Source organism: Seriola dumerili, unplaced genomic scaffold, assembly GCF_002260705.1.
Source record: "Seriola dumerili isolate Sdu_G_001 unplaced genomic scaffold, Sdu_1.0 BDQW01000097.1, whole genome shotgun sequence".
NCBI classification, from domain to species: Eukaryota; Metazoa; Chordata; class Actinopteri; order Carangiformes; family Carangidae; genus Seriola; species Seriola dumerili.
Genome location: NW_019174352.1, coordinates 1,071,712 through 1,089,370, shown reverse-complemented (window position 1 = coordinate 1,089,370; position 17,659 = coordinate 1,071,712). Strand labels below are relative to the sequence as shown.

Below are 17,659 nucleotides of genomic sequence, written 5' to 3'. Positions count from 1 at the left end.
TCCTCTAGGGTTGGACCCTGAAGGCTTTCCTGCCAGCCTGCCTTCCTATGTGTGTGGTTGTGGGGGTGTGTGCGTGTGTATGTGTGTGTGTGGGGTCACACACTCCAGCTCTTGCCTTATAGGTTTTCCAGCACTACCCTCTCTTCCTCTTGCCCCATTCTGCTGTTACACCCTGTGGAGCCCCTGTGGCTGTTCTTGATCCTGTGTGTATTGTTATATAGTTGAGGTAAAAGGAGAAACGTTGTGTATATGTGTGCGTGCTGTGTATATGTTTGTGTGCGAGCAAGAAAAAGAGGGAAACATGCTCTGTTTTGTGTTCATGCATGTGAATAAAGAGCTTTGTTTGTAATCTGAACTCAGCTCTCAAACTAAAGCAGAGGAGGTGTGATCTCAATAATTAATAGGATTTTCTTAATTATGTTTACTTCCATTAAAATCTGGGGCATAATTTGTTAAAGAGGTTATGATGATTTGCATACACTTAAATTAGCACTTTTCTAGCACACATTTTTTCTTTTGCATTTTTCATCGAATTTTCATTGAAAAAATAAAAAGGCAAGCATGCATAGGAAAGAAGGCACATTTTTAAAAGTTAGAGACAGTGTGAGTGAATAGAGGAGATGACAATAAGTCAGAAATAGCATGACAAAGTGAGAAATAGATGTGAAGAAACTTTGTTTTTAATTTTTTATTTCACTTTAAATCTTAAACAAAGAAAATTAATGAGAGGAAAAAGAAGTGGGACAAGTTCAGATCTAGTCAAATGCACAGATTGAAATGGTGGCATGCATACAGCCATTCTCTAGAATCACACACACAAAGAAGTGTACACACCGACCCACAGAGAAATTGCAGGGCTGGTCTAAAAGGCGGTCACAGAGGCCATCACCATAAACTGACACAATGAAATATTAAACTTGTGGAGTTTAAATTAGAAGCCCCAGACTCTGTTTAGAATCCTCATCATTTTAGTTTTGTCAGCTGTAATTGCAGGATAGAGATAGAGATCTGGCTGTTTTGGATCCTTTCTTATGCTCCCACTCTCCTCCCCTACCCTCTATTTACCCCTCAGTCCTTCTCTCTGCCCTCTTTTCTTTTGTTTTTAATCAGTTCTCCCTTTTTCTCTCTCCCACTCTTGTTGTCTTAAGAGTGTTAAAACTGTGATGATGTCAGCAGATACCCTACCCAGTCTTGCATTATGCGTTATTATTGCGCAGAATCCAACTTCATGTACCCTAGCCCCTGGAGTCTGTGTTGGACCTTTGCACTCTAGGAGTGAACTTTGACTTTGTAGCAGGCCTTAAGGCGCATTAGGAGGCAGGCTCTGAATGACAGGGTGTGGTAGGGGTCAAAACTCACAGGTCAGTGGGGATCAGGGGCAAACAGGCCCACTCCCTTCCATTATGCGCCTTTCCTCTGTGATGTCTCTCTTTCTCCAACATCCCTCCTTCCATCCCCATCCTATTTTCTCTTTTATTTAATTCCTTTTCTCTATACGCACCATTCAGCTCTTTGTCTTTTTTTTGTGCTTCAATTTCTCTATTTTTCTCGTGGTCTTTGCTTGTATTTTAAATGTACAGATCAGGACTTTTTTTAAGATGGAATCCTTAAGATTTTATTAATGGTTGATTGGGTTGATGGCGCCTGCCCCTGACTGTTCATTACTCTCTGCAATATTTATAACTGATCTGCTGTCAATGTCACTATTTCATAATAAAAGCCACCCTGCGTTGAAAGCATTTAATGTGAACTAGTATATCAGTGAGATAAAATGACAAACTGGGAGGCTGCATGCATCGTTTCCTGTGAATCCCCCTGTACATTTGAAGCCAATTTGAATCCAACTTTGGAAATGCAGGACTCAGCCACTAATGATGAAAACAACTTTGTGGAATGGTAATTACTGAATGCAAATACTTTGGCTGGCAATTGTTTTAAAAAAGCACCAACCATGAATGATTTCATAAAAGTCCTAGGAAAACTAACTTAGTACTGTAGTTTTCTTTTTAACACACTGTATGAAAAGTTCTGCAAGTTTCTTTCCACAAGAATCAAAAATGGGTTCCACTGACATCTTTTTTCTCTAAATATTCTCCATTTATTTTATCAGAAACCTAGATGTCAGTTGCTAACTTAAATTTGCAGTCCTAACTTATGCCCACTTCTGAACCCACTGCCTACTTTTCTGTCTTGTTTTTGCCCTTATGTTTTCCTCCTCCCTTCTAAAATCCACATTTCCTCCCTGCTCCTTCTGTTCTGCTACCCATGCCCTGTGGTCTTCTCACACTTTAGCCATTGATTTACCAACACACTAAAGAGACTTTTAATTTTTTTGAGCTTTGTGTGTGTGGGTGAATATTTGCACGTGCACTCCTTGTGTTTTTCTCCGATTGTCTTCAGACACAGGATTACTGTGTATTCCAATATTCCAACCACCAATTAATACCACACTCCTGTGAGCTTTTCCTGTCTGTCAGTTTCACACACACATTCAAGGCAGCAAAGACTCAAAAACAAACAGCAGGAATGATTAAGTTGCTCTCTGCTACCTGAATAATGAAGACATAGATGAGATGTTGATCCCCTTGGGTGCTTAAGTATTGTATGAGTATGTGACCGTGGGTGTTTGACCGTAATTCTGTTTGTGTGTCTGCTGTTCCTGAGGACATGGGTGTTTGCAAGTGGTTTGAACAAAATAGCTTTGAATTCTTTAACATAATCATGAGTGATGATTGAGCTCTTTCATGGTCTGATTCTCATGAGACTAGATTAGATCATGTAAATAGCTGCTGGATTCATGATGAGACCTGAACAGGTTGAGGCTCTGCTTGGACCTAATGACTAATGGACTTCCCTTTTAATATAATCATATTTTACTTTAAGGAGTATGTTACTATTGTTTATGATTATTATGAGTCTTACATTTAAATTACATCGTCATCTGCATAAATGCATTACAGACACAGAGAAAGACATTATTGTGTTAAAAGAACACGGCTTTGTCTGGGGTCGAGCAGTGCCAATTAGTGCATTCAGTCATGAAAAGGTAGGTAACTTCACTGGAGTGTATGTTCAGATCTCCACATTATTGGCCACAACTGATCCACAGAATGCATGCAGTCTCAGATTGCACACTTTTTTGTTTTTGAGGTCATTCCCTTGAAGGTGTTTATATAAAATATACTGGCATTGTGAGTCTGTATCACAAAACTTCAAACCCTCACAAACAGAGGTGGAGAGGGAATGAAGGTGCTGGGGTCTGAAAGGTAAACTAAAAGTAGGATTGTTGCGACAGTGGATTGTTGATGCAGCAGGCTGGTTGATCTTTTTTGTGGTGTTTTAGTTAGCAAGTGTGTGTGTGTGTGAGTGTAATTCCTGGCCATGTTTCTTTAACCTCTTTATCTACTTGTCTCCATCTGTTGGCCGCTAAACTTTCTCCAACTCTAACCCTTCCCCTCCAACCGAATGCTAACTATTTTCCCACTATAACTCTGCAGATAGACACATGTGAACATGTGCCAGTGAAATTAGTTACAAGGCTTAGAGCATCCTGACAGTATTGCCCAAATCCTGGAAGGATCATGTAATAGACAGGGGTTAAAATGAGTGAGCTTTCTTCCCTGAATTGTTTTTCTGTGTAAGTGGACCACGGCCTCTCTGTGGAAATCCCCTTCCTCTCACTCATAATCTCTGCCTTCATATTTATCTTCCTTCTCTTTTGTCTTGATCCTCTCTTGTGTTTTTGCTCATGTTTACCCTTTCTGTCTTTTTGTCTTAGTATAGGCGAAATACATTGGTTCATCACTCTCAACCTGCTACATGAATATTTATGTTAAATTAGACTCACAATCTACAGACCTGTTGCAATCTGAGTCACCATGGCCTAATAAATACACAAATGATCTGTTATATCCAATAAAACAAAAATCCAAACTTTAATTCTCGGAGAAGCAAACTAAGTTGTTCCTTCAGCCCAGTCACATCAAATAAAACATGCTGATTCATTCACCATTGTAATAGCCTTTATTTAACCTCTGTGAGTTTGGAGGAATCAGAACATGGTTGCTGAGGGCTTTGAACTATAAACATCTTTGATGTTTAGCGATGAGTTAGACCGATAAAATGACTACATGTCCTCACCTCCTGCCTACATCCTAGATAAACCTTGTTAAGCCCAACTGAATAAGAAACAAACGCCTTTGTTCAGCGTCCAGCTCCACTAACACACACTAATAAAAAGCTGTAGCATTAGGTGTAGAAGCAGTGTTAGTATGCACAGACGAATAAGTTTCATTGCAGAGAATTCATGACTTTACTGAGATTTTTTATAATGAAAATTCTGGGTTGAAAACTAGAATTTAGAAAAGTAGAATAGATTGGAGAGTATAGGCTAGAATGAGTCTCATCTCAACATTTGTGTTTTTGATGGTGCACATATTTGTGGATATTTGAGTGAGTGCTTGTCTGCTTAAGTGTGTGGACAACGTCATTATCTCACTCAAAGGAGTCCCACTAATCCCCCTTTAGTCAAGTTATCAGTTTATCTCTAAATACAAGAGACACCTGGGTATTATTGCACCATTTTTCTCAGAGGAAAAGTGAAACCCTCTTCCTTCTCATCTCTTTCTCTGTCTCCTTCTAAGACTCTGTCTTTTATAGAGTCCTTTGTTTTTTCTGCACACTGTACCCTGCAGTTAAAAATTAAACAGTCCTTTGTGTTGTGTGCCAGAAACTGGACATGGGATGACTGGAGGTTCATCACAGTCCTTTGGCTAAAATAACAAATACCTTGACCAACTCTCATTGCCGTTCATTGTTCTGTGCTAAAGACCAACCAAGAGATCATGGCCTATAGTTTAACAGTGGTAAACTTCAGCAATAATGGCTCAGACATGTTTTCAGGTGTTAACAGAATCTGCCATCAGTGTGGTTGCTGTTCATGTCTTTCACTGACTTTGTTGATGTTCGTGTTTACATGCCTAAATGATGCTTTATGCTGTTGTGTTAATTGAGTTTTTTGGCTGGACCAAAGCATTGGGAAGTTGTGTTACTTAATGAGGATGTCATAATGCCACAGTTTATTTTTAATCAAGCTAAATATGTAGCTGTTAGCTCTTTAAATTACTGTTGAATCAAAGTCATTGAAGCTACAGATCCAGCTGGTCTGTACAAACTTTCAGCTAACTTCAGCTCTGTGCAAACTTTGTTTGGTAAATCATGTTCATCTGGTGAACATGAAGCTAACCTTAGCCTATAATTTACTAGCTAACTAAATGCATACTTTTCCAACTTGTAAACACTCCCTTGTAACTCCTTTCCCAACATTGAGACATAGTTCAGATGACGTTTTAAACATTGGGTCAGTCATTAAATATGTGGCATATTCTGTATGACGCGATGCCTCTCCTCATTTTGCGCTTTACATGAAGTTTCATAAAAGTGTAATCTCTTTTAACTGAGTCATGGGCCTGCTGTATTTTCACTTCCATAGTATTCACTCAAATCAGGCTAGATTGGTTACTAATATTGTTTTTTTTGCCCTGCAGAGGTGTCCTCTTTTTTAGGTCAAGCTGGTGCCAGTCCTGACAAAACAAATCTGATCTCAGTCCATATAACCTAAGGTCAGCATGATGAAACTTCTATGGTGTTTATTCCATTGAAGAACACATCAAAAAACGCTAATAGAGGCATCAGTCTAAATTGTGGTTTGCCCTTGGGTTATTATGTTATGCAAGGTTTTCCAATCTCAAGAACTGCTGCCTAACATCTTTTGTCCTTACTCCTATAAAACCTGATGTTTCCTGGCTTGTCTTTTGTTTTCAGCTCAGATTACATTTCCAGTTTATTACAGTTTCTTCTGGAGAGCAAAGAAGGTCTCATTTTCAGTTGTCACATTTGAGTTACAAACACATCTGGTGTGAATCCAAATCGTATCTTTTTGTTTCTCTGTTCCTGGTTGTTAGGTATTCAGCTAATGTATAAGCAGAATGTTTCAATTTGTCTCCATCTTTATCTTCCCCTTTTCTTTTTTTTTTTTCCATACCTCAAGAGATTTTCTTTGTCGATTACTTAGTTTTTTCTGTCTAATTTTCCCCCTTTGTAAATAATCAGCACTTCAAAGCTGCCACTGAGCAGTGTCAGTGAGCTCCCAGGCTACAGGATCTGCTGAGGCCAGCCTTACATTAGAGCTTATTCAATCCCAACTACAGGTGTGCTGCCCCACCAACTCCCAGAGGACAGCAGACGCTTCAAATACACCAAAACACAACCTTCAAAAGGCTGTGTGTCATCAGCATTAATTCCTGAACACTGAGGAATCAGCAGAGTACTCTGTTATCTGAAACTGACTTTGACAGAGGGAGGGAGGGAGAGAGAGAGAGAGAGATGGGGAAAGAGAGGCAGAGAGAGAGAGTGGGCAGTAAAACACACACTGTCATTCATACCTTCTCATTATTTCCCTGAGTCATAGAGGAACTCCGGAGCTGAGCTCACCAACACCAGCATTCTCAACTGTTTGAGTGTGCGAGTTATGATTTTGACCATATGTTTTAATTTAATGGCTTCATGTTACCACCTCGCTGCGTTTGTGTCATGTAATTTGTTTTCATATATTTGTGTGTATGTTTGTGGGTTATGCCTGCTGGGTGTGACTTAAAACAGACTTTGAGGCCAACAGTTATACCTACAATTACAGCTTAGACTGACACAAACTGGAACCTGATCCTCTGTTATGAATGAGTGAAATATAGTATTTAGGGAGTACATAATAGACCATGTCCTTGTGATGACCTGCTTGTAGTTGATTACATAGTGTATTGATGAGATATAGTCAGTTCAGCTATATTTTTCATGTTTGAGGTTCAAGGTTTTATTGTTTATCATTTGTGCATATGTACAGTATGTCATACACTTCAGGTCAAAAGTTTTGGAACATCCTCATTTTTCTAGTTTTATTGAAATTTGCAGTTCAGATCCAGTGAATAACCTAAACTCTTACAAAGCTTAAAAAAGGTTTAGGTAGTAAACATAGTCAGCAGGCCTTTTTCGGTGATTAAGAAAATTGTTCACTTCTAGCTGTCTACTGGAAGTAAATGAAGCCTTCAAAGTTATTGCAAACACTTCATTATTGCTGATGAAAGCGTCAGAAACTGCCGGTACTCAGTGTAATAGTTGACTGTCCCTTCACTTCCCTGTGACTACTCACGTGTATCTCAGCCACAAATTTTGTTGTTTGGTGCTTTGAGCTAAGTGCAAACACTAGCAATGACAATGATAATCTTAGATTTGGTCAGTGATTTGCAGTTATAATGTTTACCATGTTTACCTTTTTAGTTTAGCATGCTGACATTTGCTAATTAGAGTTTAAAATAAAGTTCAGCTGAGGCTGATGGGAATGTGATTCATTTTGCAGATATTTGATCATAAACCAAAGTACTGGACAAATTTTAGTTGTGGCGCTAAGCTTAAAAGTCCAGGAATCACAAAAGTTATTTTAATCCAACCGTCTAATTGTAGCTGTGACATTTTACAATCTCAGCCTGGACCACTTTGGTCCAGTCAACCAACCAACTGACCAACACTGCACTTCAGGTGCTAGCTCAGCTAAAACTTACAATACATCTCTTTTAAGCTCTTATAACTCATCTTTATGTATTATGTAGGATATTAAGTCTCATCCACAGTTGCCCTCTGAATTAGTCCAGGTGATGTTGTATTGTCAATGGCTTTGCCAAGATTTCTTCAGCCCTGTCATTACTGCAATGTATGAGAACGGCGTGTGTGTGTATATTTGTCTGCACAGTATGTGTGTGTTTTAGCATCTGTCATTATAGCATTAGTGTAAATCTCTATTTTGGCTGCAGCTGTTTAGAGTGAGAGGCTGAGGCTCATCTTTGGTAGACTTTGGTAGTCTGACAGCTCTCAGTGGGAAAGACTGATACATTAATCTGTTAATAATTCCAAATATATCATTAGAACTGAATTATGGTCAGATCTTCATCAAAGTTACAATTATGAACAAACACATCCTATTTTAATTAACAACGCAAATTATTGTTGCTCTTGTCCAGATAGAATACATTATTCAAACATTCACAGTGTAGCTTAGAGTATGTGAACCCTCGGCTAATTACATCAACAAATTAATTAATAATTGTGGAATTGTTTAGGAAGAACGTGCAACACTTCGTATCAACATGAAAACATCACCTGGTGGTGAAGTACAGTGGAGGGAGTTTCGTGATTTGGGGCTTTGCTGCCTTTGGGCCTGGACAGCTCGCCATCATTGAGGGGAAAATGAATTCCAAAGTTTATGGAGGCATCTTATAGGATAATATCAGGATGGCTGTTCACCTGCTGAGCACAGATTTTATTCCAATAGCAAAGCAATGGAATGACCTCAAGAGTAATGTAAAGACAGCCTAAGAATATGGCAGAGCTCCATTGTGAGGGTTTAATTGGTGTTCACTGAAGACACAAATGATTATAATTTTGTGTTATTATCTTAAGGACATTGTGTTTAACTGTGCTTGTGCCATAGATGAAGATCAGATCACATTTTATTACTAGCTAATGCAGGAAAAACTGGTTTTTCCAAAGGGTTCACAGATTTTCTTGCCACTGTGTTTCACCTATAACATTAATTTAAAAGGCTGGATAGTTATATTTTGCCCTTCTACCCAGTAAAGTAGTGTTACTTGATCTTCTCACTTAATGCTGCAGAACAAGCTATGCTACAACAAGCTGCTGTTTGTTTAGAATGTAAAGGCCAGGCTGGTTATGTTACAATGGTAGCAATTAAGGCTGAACAGGATCCAAGATTCATTAATTTGGTGCACTTTCTTTTATCCTAAGCCAGTTTCTGTTATATTGTAATGAGTTTAAATAACTTGTTTAATTAAATATTTATGTGACTTTTCAAAGTAAAGAAGACCATTTCAAAAGCCAGTAAACTGAAGTAGAGCATGAAAAAAATGTCTTCAGTCTGGCAAAATTTGCCAGTTTTAACTCACAACAACTCTGGGCGTAGTATTTGACACTACAGTAAGTTAAAAGGAACATTATGCTCATTTTCAGGTTCATATTCTTGTTTCGGGGGGTCTATGCTGTCTCTAGGTCATCACTTGACTGAAGCACGACACCCACCCAGTGATTGCTTACTTCTCTGATTGTCTCTCATGCTGTGAGGAGAGTCTGGTGATTCCAGGAACACCTCATCAAACATAAGCTTCATCAGGTCACTGAGATAACATGTAAAACATGGCAGATTGAGTGTAAGATGTACAGTATATTATACTGTTTCATTAGGGCCATCTAGATAAAATCCAGATAAAATTGAATTGAATGAAGAAGCATCTATTTAACAGGATGTGTGGGCTACTGAAAATCAGCCACAAAGAAAAAAGGTTTTAGGGACGTACTTGGTTTGAGGTTCTGAATCACCACTCTGAACCAATAAAATTGGAACTGCCTGCCCTTGAGTAGCAGCATAATCGATAGTCCTGACCAGCAGGCAGGGGAGCAGAGGTTTCTGAACCCAGTCACCTTGGTGAAATGCAAAGTCCAGACAAAAATGCACTGCTGTATGAGGCCCATAAGATACAAATCATACATCATCAAATGGTGTCTAATGATACCTTGACATTCCACAACAGTGTGTCAGAGGGTCCAGAAAGTAGAAAAGAATTTTTGGTCAAAGCCTTCACAGCAGAGTGAAACCTGTGCCTTTGTCTTGTGATGAAAATCTTGTGAGCTGGATGAAGGAGTTTCCAGAAGACACTTGATGTCTTAAGCAGAAGTATTTGTTGTTGCTTGATGCACCGAGAAGAGACGTTAACAGGTTAACTAATGTAATGTAATGGAAAGGGTGTATATAAGTCCACATGTTCTACCTGGCTCAATATTTCCAATAAGGCTATTCTGTATCTCTCATATGTGTGAAACTTTTATTGGATATTTAAATGTAATCTCATGTCTTACTGAACTCACGTTGACGATCATCTTTGACTTTTGTCCTCATATGGACAATGCATACTATCTGTCCCTGGGACACTAAGGCACCTCTAAATCTCCCTCAAATGTTTACATCTTCCAACACTTGTTATCAATAACAGCTTTGCTGTAACCTTGGTTACTATGGCTACTGCTGATGGGAGTGGAGCAGCTGCACACCCACTAGACTAGAGATAAACCATAGTGACCTGTGACTGACCTTGTGTGTAGAAGAAATTCCTTCACACGTCTTATAGGGAGCATTTTAACATACGTTGGTTGTGTTTAACATCCAACATGACAACAATATACAAATGAGAAAAGCACAAAAAGTCCCCTTTAGATACTTAGACCCAGAGGAATGGTAAAAGATTCTGAAATCCGCTCAGATCACAGAGATTTTATATTCTAGAATCCAACTTCAAAATTTGAAATCAGCAGTGCATTACAGACTGTTCTAACTACTAAAATTTCTGTTTGTGTCTCCTACCTGCAAATACCTCCTTATCTGTACAGACTCAGTGGTCTAACCACTAGCCACATTCCCACTAAATTTTAACTGTCCTTGAACTCGTCCGTCAAACTTGTTAGCGACACAGAATTTGCCATGGCTCTTTAAAAAGTCTTCTCTTCTCTTACTTGTGGTCTCTGCTGTGGGTCTATTCCAGCTCTTTAGACTACTCATTCACAACAGATATTCTGTGGTGAAGGGCAGAACTCTTTATACCCCATTTGCCTCTCCAGTTACAATTATGGTTAAAAGGTGCCAAACATCTTGTATTAGCCTCTTAGGGTAGGGTAGGTCAATAAGACAAATACATAGGGTTAGGGTTAAATCCAAGTAACTGCCTTTCTACTGTATTACTGGCTAATCATCATTCATGAAATATTTTCTTCTTTTTTTTTAAATGATATATTATTTTAAAGATAAATAAGTTTTCTAAAGATATATAAAGATTATTATTGGATAGCATGCTCAGAGCAAGAATGCTGTTTCAGATCCACTGGCTCCAGGGTGTACCTATCTACCACCCAATACATCCTGTGATAGTCTGCAGCCCCTCGTGAACTTGCACTGGTCAAGGGCTATACAAAATTCATAAATAACTATTAAATTTTATCAGATAGCTGACTTTTATGCACACTGTGCAATGTAGTTTCCCAAAAGCACTTTAAAAGTTGTATTGACTCTGTGTGAGAATGAAACTCTGACTGCTGGGTGGCAGCTCCAGTAAGGGTAGAAATACCTCCACAAAGCCAGTAAATCACACACACACTCATTCAGACCTTCTCATTACAACCCTGAGTCATACAGACACTGTGCAGGTGAGCTCACCAATGTTAATGCATCTGTGTGTGTGTGTGTGTGTGTGTGTGTGTGTGTGTGTGTGTGTGTGTGTGTGTGTGTGTGTGTGTGTGTGTGTGTGTGTGTGTGTGTGTGTGTGTGTGTGTGCGCACGCATTTGAATATATTGGCTCTGTGAAAACATTCGTCTTTGAAGATTTTTCAGTTTGTTTATGTAACTTTTTAGTGCTTTTTAACATGTACTATATATAAAAAAAAAAGAAATATTACAATGTGTGAGCTCATTATAATTATGGCTGATTATATTCTTAATACATAGTCTTTATGGTCCATTAGTTGAAACTCAGAACATACAGCAAAGCTATATTATGAAAGTAATATTTAATGAATTTTCTGACTTTTTAACCAATCTTCTAAAAGAAGGGTGGAATTGCTAAAAGAGGCAGGTTTTCCGCAGGGTGCTAAAAAGTATTAAAAACAAATTAACTCAATCAATAAAAAGGTAATAAATCAAACAGAATTTGTATGCCAAGGGTTTGCTGAATTGGTTGTGTGCGTGTCTGTGTGAGAGCCTATAACTGTCATTACTTTTGATAAATCTTGCCTTTGGGTCAGTCACTCAATTTATTGTCTTGAGCTTTGTTCCCTCCCAGCCTGTTTGACTTCTGTTGTATTGACGCAGTGCTCCATAGTAGTTGTTACAGACTAAGAAGGTTTAGTTTCGCAATCTCAGAATCTATTTATAGTAAATGTTGAGGTCTCAAAATATATTGAAAGGGTATTGAATTTAACTTCAGGATTCTTGCATATACCCTGAGAGGGTTACATTTGGACATAAACAGAGTCTACAGGTGATGTCAGACACACAAAACCTGACTAATTTCCCACCTTAAAAAAGAGTGGATGAGCTAATGCCATATGTTCCTATCCAGTTAGCCCTTGGGTGGCTAAGAGGAGACATGCTGTGACTAGTCAGTGTTTTGAAGTTGGCATTTGGCTGTGGAAGGGAACCTCTCCTTAACCGATGTCTGACAGTGATTGAGATAGGTCGGAGGGGGGGGGGGCATGAGAGAGCCATGGGCTATAGGAGGCGGGAGGGTGTGTCTGGGAAATTGAGTTGTTTTAACATCAAAGATAACCCTTCTCAGGACTCTACAAAAACCTCACGCTAAGCCGGGAGACGCACTTTATCACTGGCTCTTCCTGTTTGGTGGAAGCCTTTTCCTTGAAGCTTGTGTTGAGTACTGATATACACTAGAAAAATTAGAAGTCAGCATCACCTGCCCCCCAAAATGACCAAACTCACACAGCCTTACTCAGGAACAGTGAAAAATCTAACAATTAAAAAAACTGGATCAGAGGTTTTTTGAAAATAATTGATTTTGGTTTTGTGAGCTCTGGTTCAGTCACTGACTGGTTAAATCTGACTTGAGGAACACAAATGGCAGGGACTTAAGAGCCTAACTGTGACAAAAAAAAAACAATTATGGAATGTAATTCAAAAGATGGCGTTATGCAAGAAGGAACAATAGAATGATTATTGTGTGTAAGAACAGGTAATTAGAATTATTACCTTCTAAAGAGCTGCTGGTAAGTGGATTTTGTCAGCTTTGGACAGTGTGTGTGAGTGCCAGGCTAGCTTTTATCACTTTCCAGTCTTTATGCTAAACTAAACTAAGCCAAGTTAACCAACTGCTTGCTCCCGACAGACAGACAGATGTGAGAGCGGTATCAATCTTTTCATCTAACTCCAGGCATATAAGTGAATAACTGCACTTAACTGAAACTTTAGGTAATAATATTCACACTATAGTATCACTCTGTGCATCATTTTTGCACCTGTTTTGTATGTTTGTATAATTGGTCCCTGTTTTGTTCGTGTATGTGGGTGATGTGTGTTACATTCCTGCCAATGGCTTCATATTATTTCACAGGTAGACAAGAGGAGGTGACTAAGAATTGCAGTAGTGAAGCCAGTAAAAAATATCTTAAAAAATAGGTTTTGCAAATGCTTTATTAGGAAAGGAATGCATTAAACACATTGTTAGGTTGGGTTAGGGTTAATACACACATTTAGTGAGTAACACTAAATATAAACATAACTTTTGTTCATTGTTTAAGAAAAGTACACAGAGCATTTTTAAGTGAATTGATTAAAAAAATATTTTATTCATGTGTTCATTAGCGCATGTGTCTACAGAAGACAGGCTCCAACTGCAATTGAGCTATTGCTCTTGCACACCTAAGAGTGTAAACCATATTATTGTGTATTGAATTTTGGATGGTTTCCTTTTTAGAACAGTGTGAAAAGCAGAAGGACACACTTTCCAGCCAAATCAGAGGTAAAGAGGAAGAAAATGTATCAGCGCCATCAGAAGGAGAAAAAAATACTGAGAAAGGTGAGTTTGTCTATCATATGCTTCTCGATGGGTGCATTTGCATTTGCTCTGTTTTTAATGTGTGTTATTACAACATTAGTCTACACAACAGGTCTAAACCTCTCGTATCCATATCCATCTTAGCCTGACTGGTGAATGATCCCAGCTAATAGAGATAAAAAGCTGTCACTGGTACTAAATCAATTCAGCAGGTTCAGCATAGGGCAGTCTTAAAGAAAAGTACAAACCTGACTAACAGTGGAATTAAATCATAATTCAGTTACAATATATTCTTTGGTAATCTTTGAGCTAAACTGTATGTAATTGGGTAACTTAAGACCTTGTTAACAATATGTTAACCGGACGGAAGTGCAGTTCTGTTGTACAACAAGCGCAGGCTTCCAGTTTTGCCAGTACACTGAGTACACCACTTGCCCAAACATACTAAATACCTTCTGCAGAGTTGCCCCAAGTCAAAGAATTTTTGTTAGAACAAGACTGTTGCTCTTTTATCACTGTTGCCAAATTAAACGAATTCTGTCACGTAAAGAAAGGATAGCCAGCTGTGCTCTATTTTTAAACCAGGTAAGTCAATTAAGTGAAATGCCTGTTTATACAGATCATTCTGATTTAGCCACATTTGCTGTGCTGGCACTGTGCATGTGCTTTGTTCTCTTCAAAATAGAAAGTCCGTGTTAAAATGGTAGAAATATTTTTAGCCATAATATTGGCCTGGTTCTTGGGATGGTCAGATGGCCCACCTCCTTAGTCAAGGCTGAAATATTGTAATAGTTTGATGGATTGCCATGAAATCTTGTACAGATATTTATGGTACCCAGAGGATGAAGCCTAATAAATTCAGTCAAATATATCAACAACTATTGGATGGAATGGCATGAACTTTTCTACTCATATTCATGGTGCTCAGATTATAAATTCAGGACTTATTCTTCACCATAAAATTTTGTACATATATATATGTTATCAAGAGGATGAATGCAACTTTAGAGTCTGATGATCCTCTGACTTTTCCACTAGCGGCACCATGAGTTTGATATTATACTTTTCAATAAGAATTCTTGACAACTAATGGATGGATTGCCCTGAAATTTGATTCAGCCATTCATGTTCCATTCATGAATAATACATTTGGTGATCCTCTGACTTTTTATCTAGTGTCATCAGCAGGTCAACATTTCAGTTTGTGACCAAATGCAAACAAAAGTGCTGAACATGGTAACCATTATACCTGCTAAGCATCAGCATGTTAGCATGGTTGCTCTCTACATTAGCGCTTACCCTGATGTCCTGTTGTGCCTAAGTAAAGCCTCACAGAGCCGCTAGCATGGCTGTAGAATCTTGTTAGCAGACGTTAGTGTGATTTGCTGATAGTTTTGAACTCAGAAAAAAAGAGGCAAATGTATTTTGATATGCTGGTGTTATTTTGACAATTTTCCTTCATAGGTTACCCCTACGATGATGCCAAGAGTTGCCAGAAAACGTCATGTTGTTAAATCAAGTTAGATTGAAGTTAGATTTCCCTTCATGTTCTTAAGTGGGACAGCATATTACTTCTCCTTCCAATACACAATACATAGTAAATCACTGTTTAAATCTCATGCACTCCTTGTGTTATAAACATGAGATATGGCTTCAGTGTCTGTGTCTGTGATCGTATGCATGAGTGTGCTTGCACACAAACACAGACACTACATTGTATAAGTGGGTCTTTGTGTTCACAGCTTGCCTAAGCAGGCAGATTCTGCCCCCTGAGTAAATATGGTGAGCCACTGATAACATTCATTTGTGTATAACAAGGACACATTCACACAGCAAAACACACGTACACACACACACACACACACACACACGCAAGCATTTCAATAGGGGTATGCCTGTAATGGAATGATAACTTATTTTGGTACTCCAACATGCGCCAGAGTATCATCACAGGGTTTTCCCCAGGATTTTGTAATTGAGTGGTGCTCAGGCCTTGAATGTCTACATAAAGAGAATGTGATTATAATAAGTTGGAGTATTTGCATTTTTATACCACCTTAAATGTCATTCTCCGTAAAAAAGATATTGAATCATTGTTTTTGTACCCGCAGACACAGTTGCAGGGGCTAAAAGTGTCCTGACTCGGGTGATGCGTCTGGCCCAGCGGTACCTGTTAGATCCAATGGGCCGTCAGAGGGCTGAAGAGAAGATTTCACAAACACAAGCCAAGCCCAGACAGCGTAGTCCTGCACCTGGACGAGTTTTCAGGAGTCGGACCTCAGCTTCACTGACACAAGCTCAGGTAAAGATTGACTTTTTAGTGCAGCAGTAAACTGTAAAAGCAGGCCTCTGTTGTTGGGCTGTAGCAACAGTTGGCATTTTTACTAGCCACAACAACTCGTCCAAAAGATCAAATGGCCAACAATGAACCTCTCGAAAACATGCACCTAAATGAGCACCACATGACCAGTTATTCTTTTCATTGCATTGGTTTGAATTCATTCTGATCCATCAGTCATGTCATTTAAAAGTTATTTTGTTGTAGTTATTTTTTTTTGTCTTCATGGCTTGAGGTTACGTACGTATATCATTTATTGGAAAGCCATAGAAATCAATAATGTTTTAAGACCAGATTTAAACAAGCTGACTATTTTAGCAGACCTCATGTAGTCAGGAAGCTTGTTCCACAGGTGGGGAGCAGATGAATGAAAACACGAATTAAACATTTCTATCCTGATGGGAGTGGTCTCTTCCAGGATGACAATCCCCTCACCCATGGGGCTTGAGGGCTCACTGAATGGTTTGAGAAGTATGAAAATGATGTGAATCATATGGTACGGCCTTCACAATCGCCAGATCGCAACCCAATTGAACATCTATGGGAGATTTTGGACTGATGTGTTAGACAGCACTCTCGACCACCATCATCAAAACACCAAATGAGGTGATTTGTTTTGGAAGAGCAGTGATCATCCCTCCAGTGATGCTGGTCTGGTGGTACATAATGGTCTAATACCTTACTAAGACACTTTATGTTGGTTTTTCCTTCAATTTGTTGCCCATCTGTATGTGTCATGTCTCTGTGTTATGATTCTGAGAAGGAGTAAATAGCCACCTTAACTGGCTCCATTGGCACTGTCACTGCTACTGTTGCAACTACTGAGTGTGTGGATAAATGAGCCAAATCAGTGGGGAAAACACTAACTAACTTCCGTCATGCCTCCCCTTCAACTCTGCTGGCTTACTCTGACTAAAGCAAGGAGGTTTGGTTTTGGGAAAAGATGGTGCAAATTTTAATCCAGATATTTTCTCCTCTTTTGTGTTTTTCCTTTTCACATTTCTAATTTTACTCCCCTTCCATCATCATATTCTGGCATTATGTAAATATCAGTATAATTTCTGGGCCCACATAAAAAAAACTAAAGAGCAAATAAAGAAATGCAGTGTGCTATTTTCTTTTCAAGAGAAATAAGTGGGATTGAAAGTAAGCCTCTTATGTATACCTCCAATTTGCCATCACACACACTAGGTTAAATCCAAAAAGTGATTAAAACACATCCTTTCAACGACCCCTCATTGATGCTGGTTAATCACACAAACTAAGGAGAGTGGTGACTGTGAAACAAGACACACCTCCTCACTATGATCGAGCATCCAGTCATCTGGGTTCCAGTCACATAGAAATCTGCCTTTGCTCTCATCCAGGTGCTTCACCTTCCCTGTGTTTCCTCCACCTTCAGATCAGATCCAGGAGGCAGAGCCAGCAGAAAGGCAGAGCCCAGCAGCCGGTAGGGCAGGGGAATAGTGGTGATGTCACTGTGACAGATACAGCTGGTTGTGGGAAATCTGACAGGTGAGGACAAAGGTTAAACTTGGCAAACAAAACATGGCATGCCTTTACTCATGCATTTTTCCTTACAGATTACTCAAGTATTTTGTCTCCTAGTGTAAAAACCATAGGATATATAGGAACATCAACCTGAAGG

At 38.9% G+C, this 17,659-nt stretch overlaps 1 protein-coding gene across 1 annotated transcript in view; it reads left to right on the top strand.

Annotated features, from left to right (window-relative positions):
- The window catches only part of LOC111222473 (TBC1 domain family member 8B-like), a 52,686-nt gene that overhangs the window by 18,114 nt on the left and 16,913 nt on the right, over positions 1–17,659 (top strand). Inside the window, exons 11-13 of the mRNA XM_022746209.1 lie at positions 13,593–13,694; positions 15,785–15,975; positions 17,414–17,526. Coding sequence (XP_022601930.1) covers positions 13,593–13,694; positions 15,785–15,975; positions 17,414–17,526 — 406 coding nt within the window. The remainder of the gene's footprint in view (positions 1–13,592; positions 13,695–15,784; positions 15,976–17,413; positions 17,527–17,659) is intronic.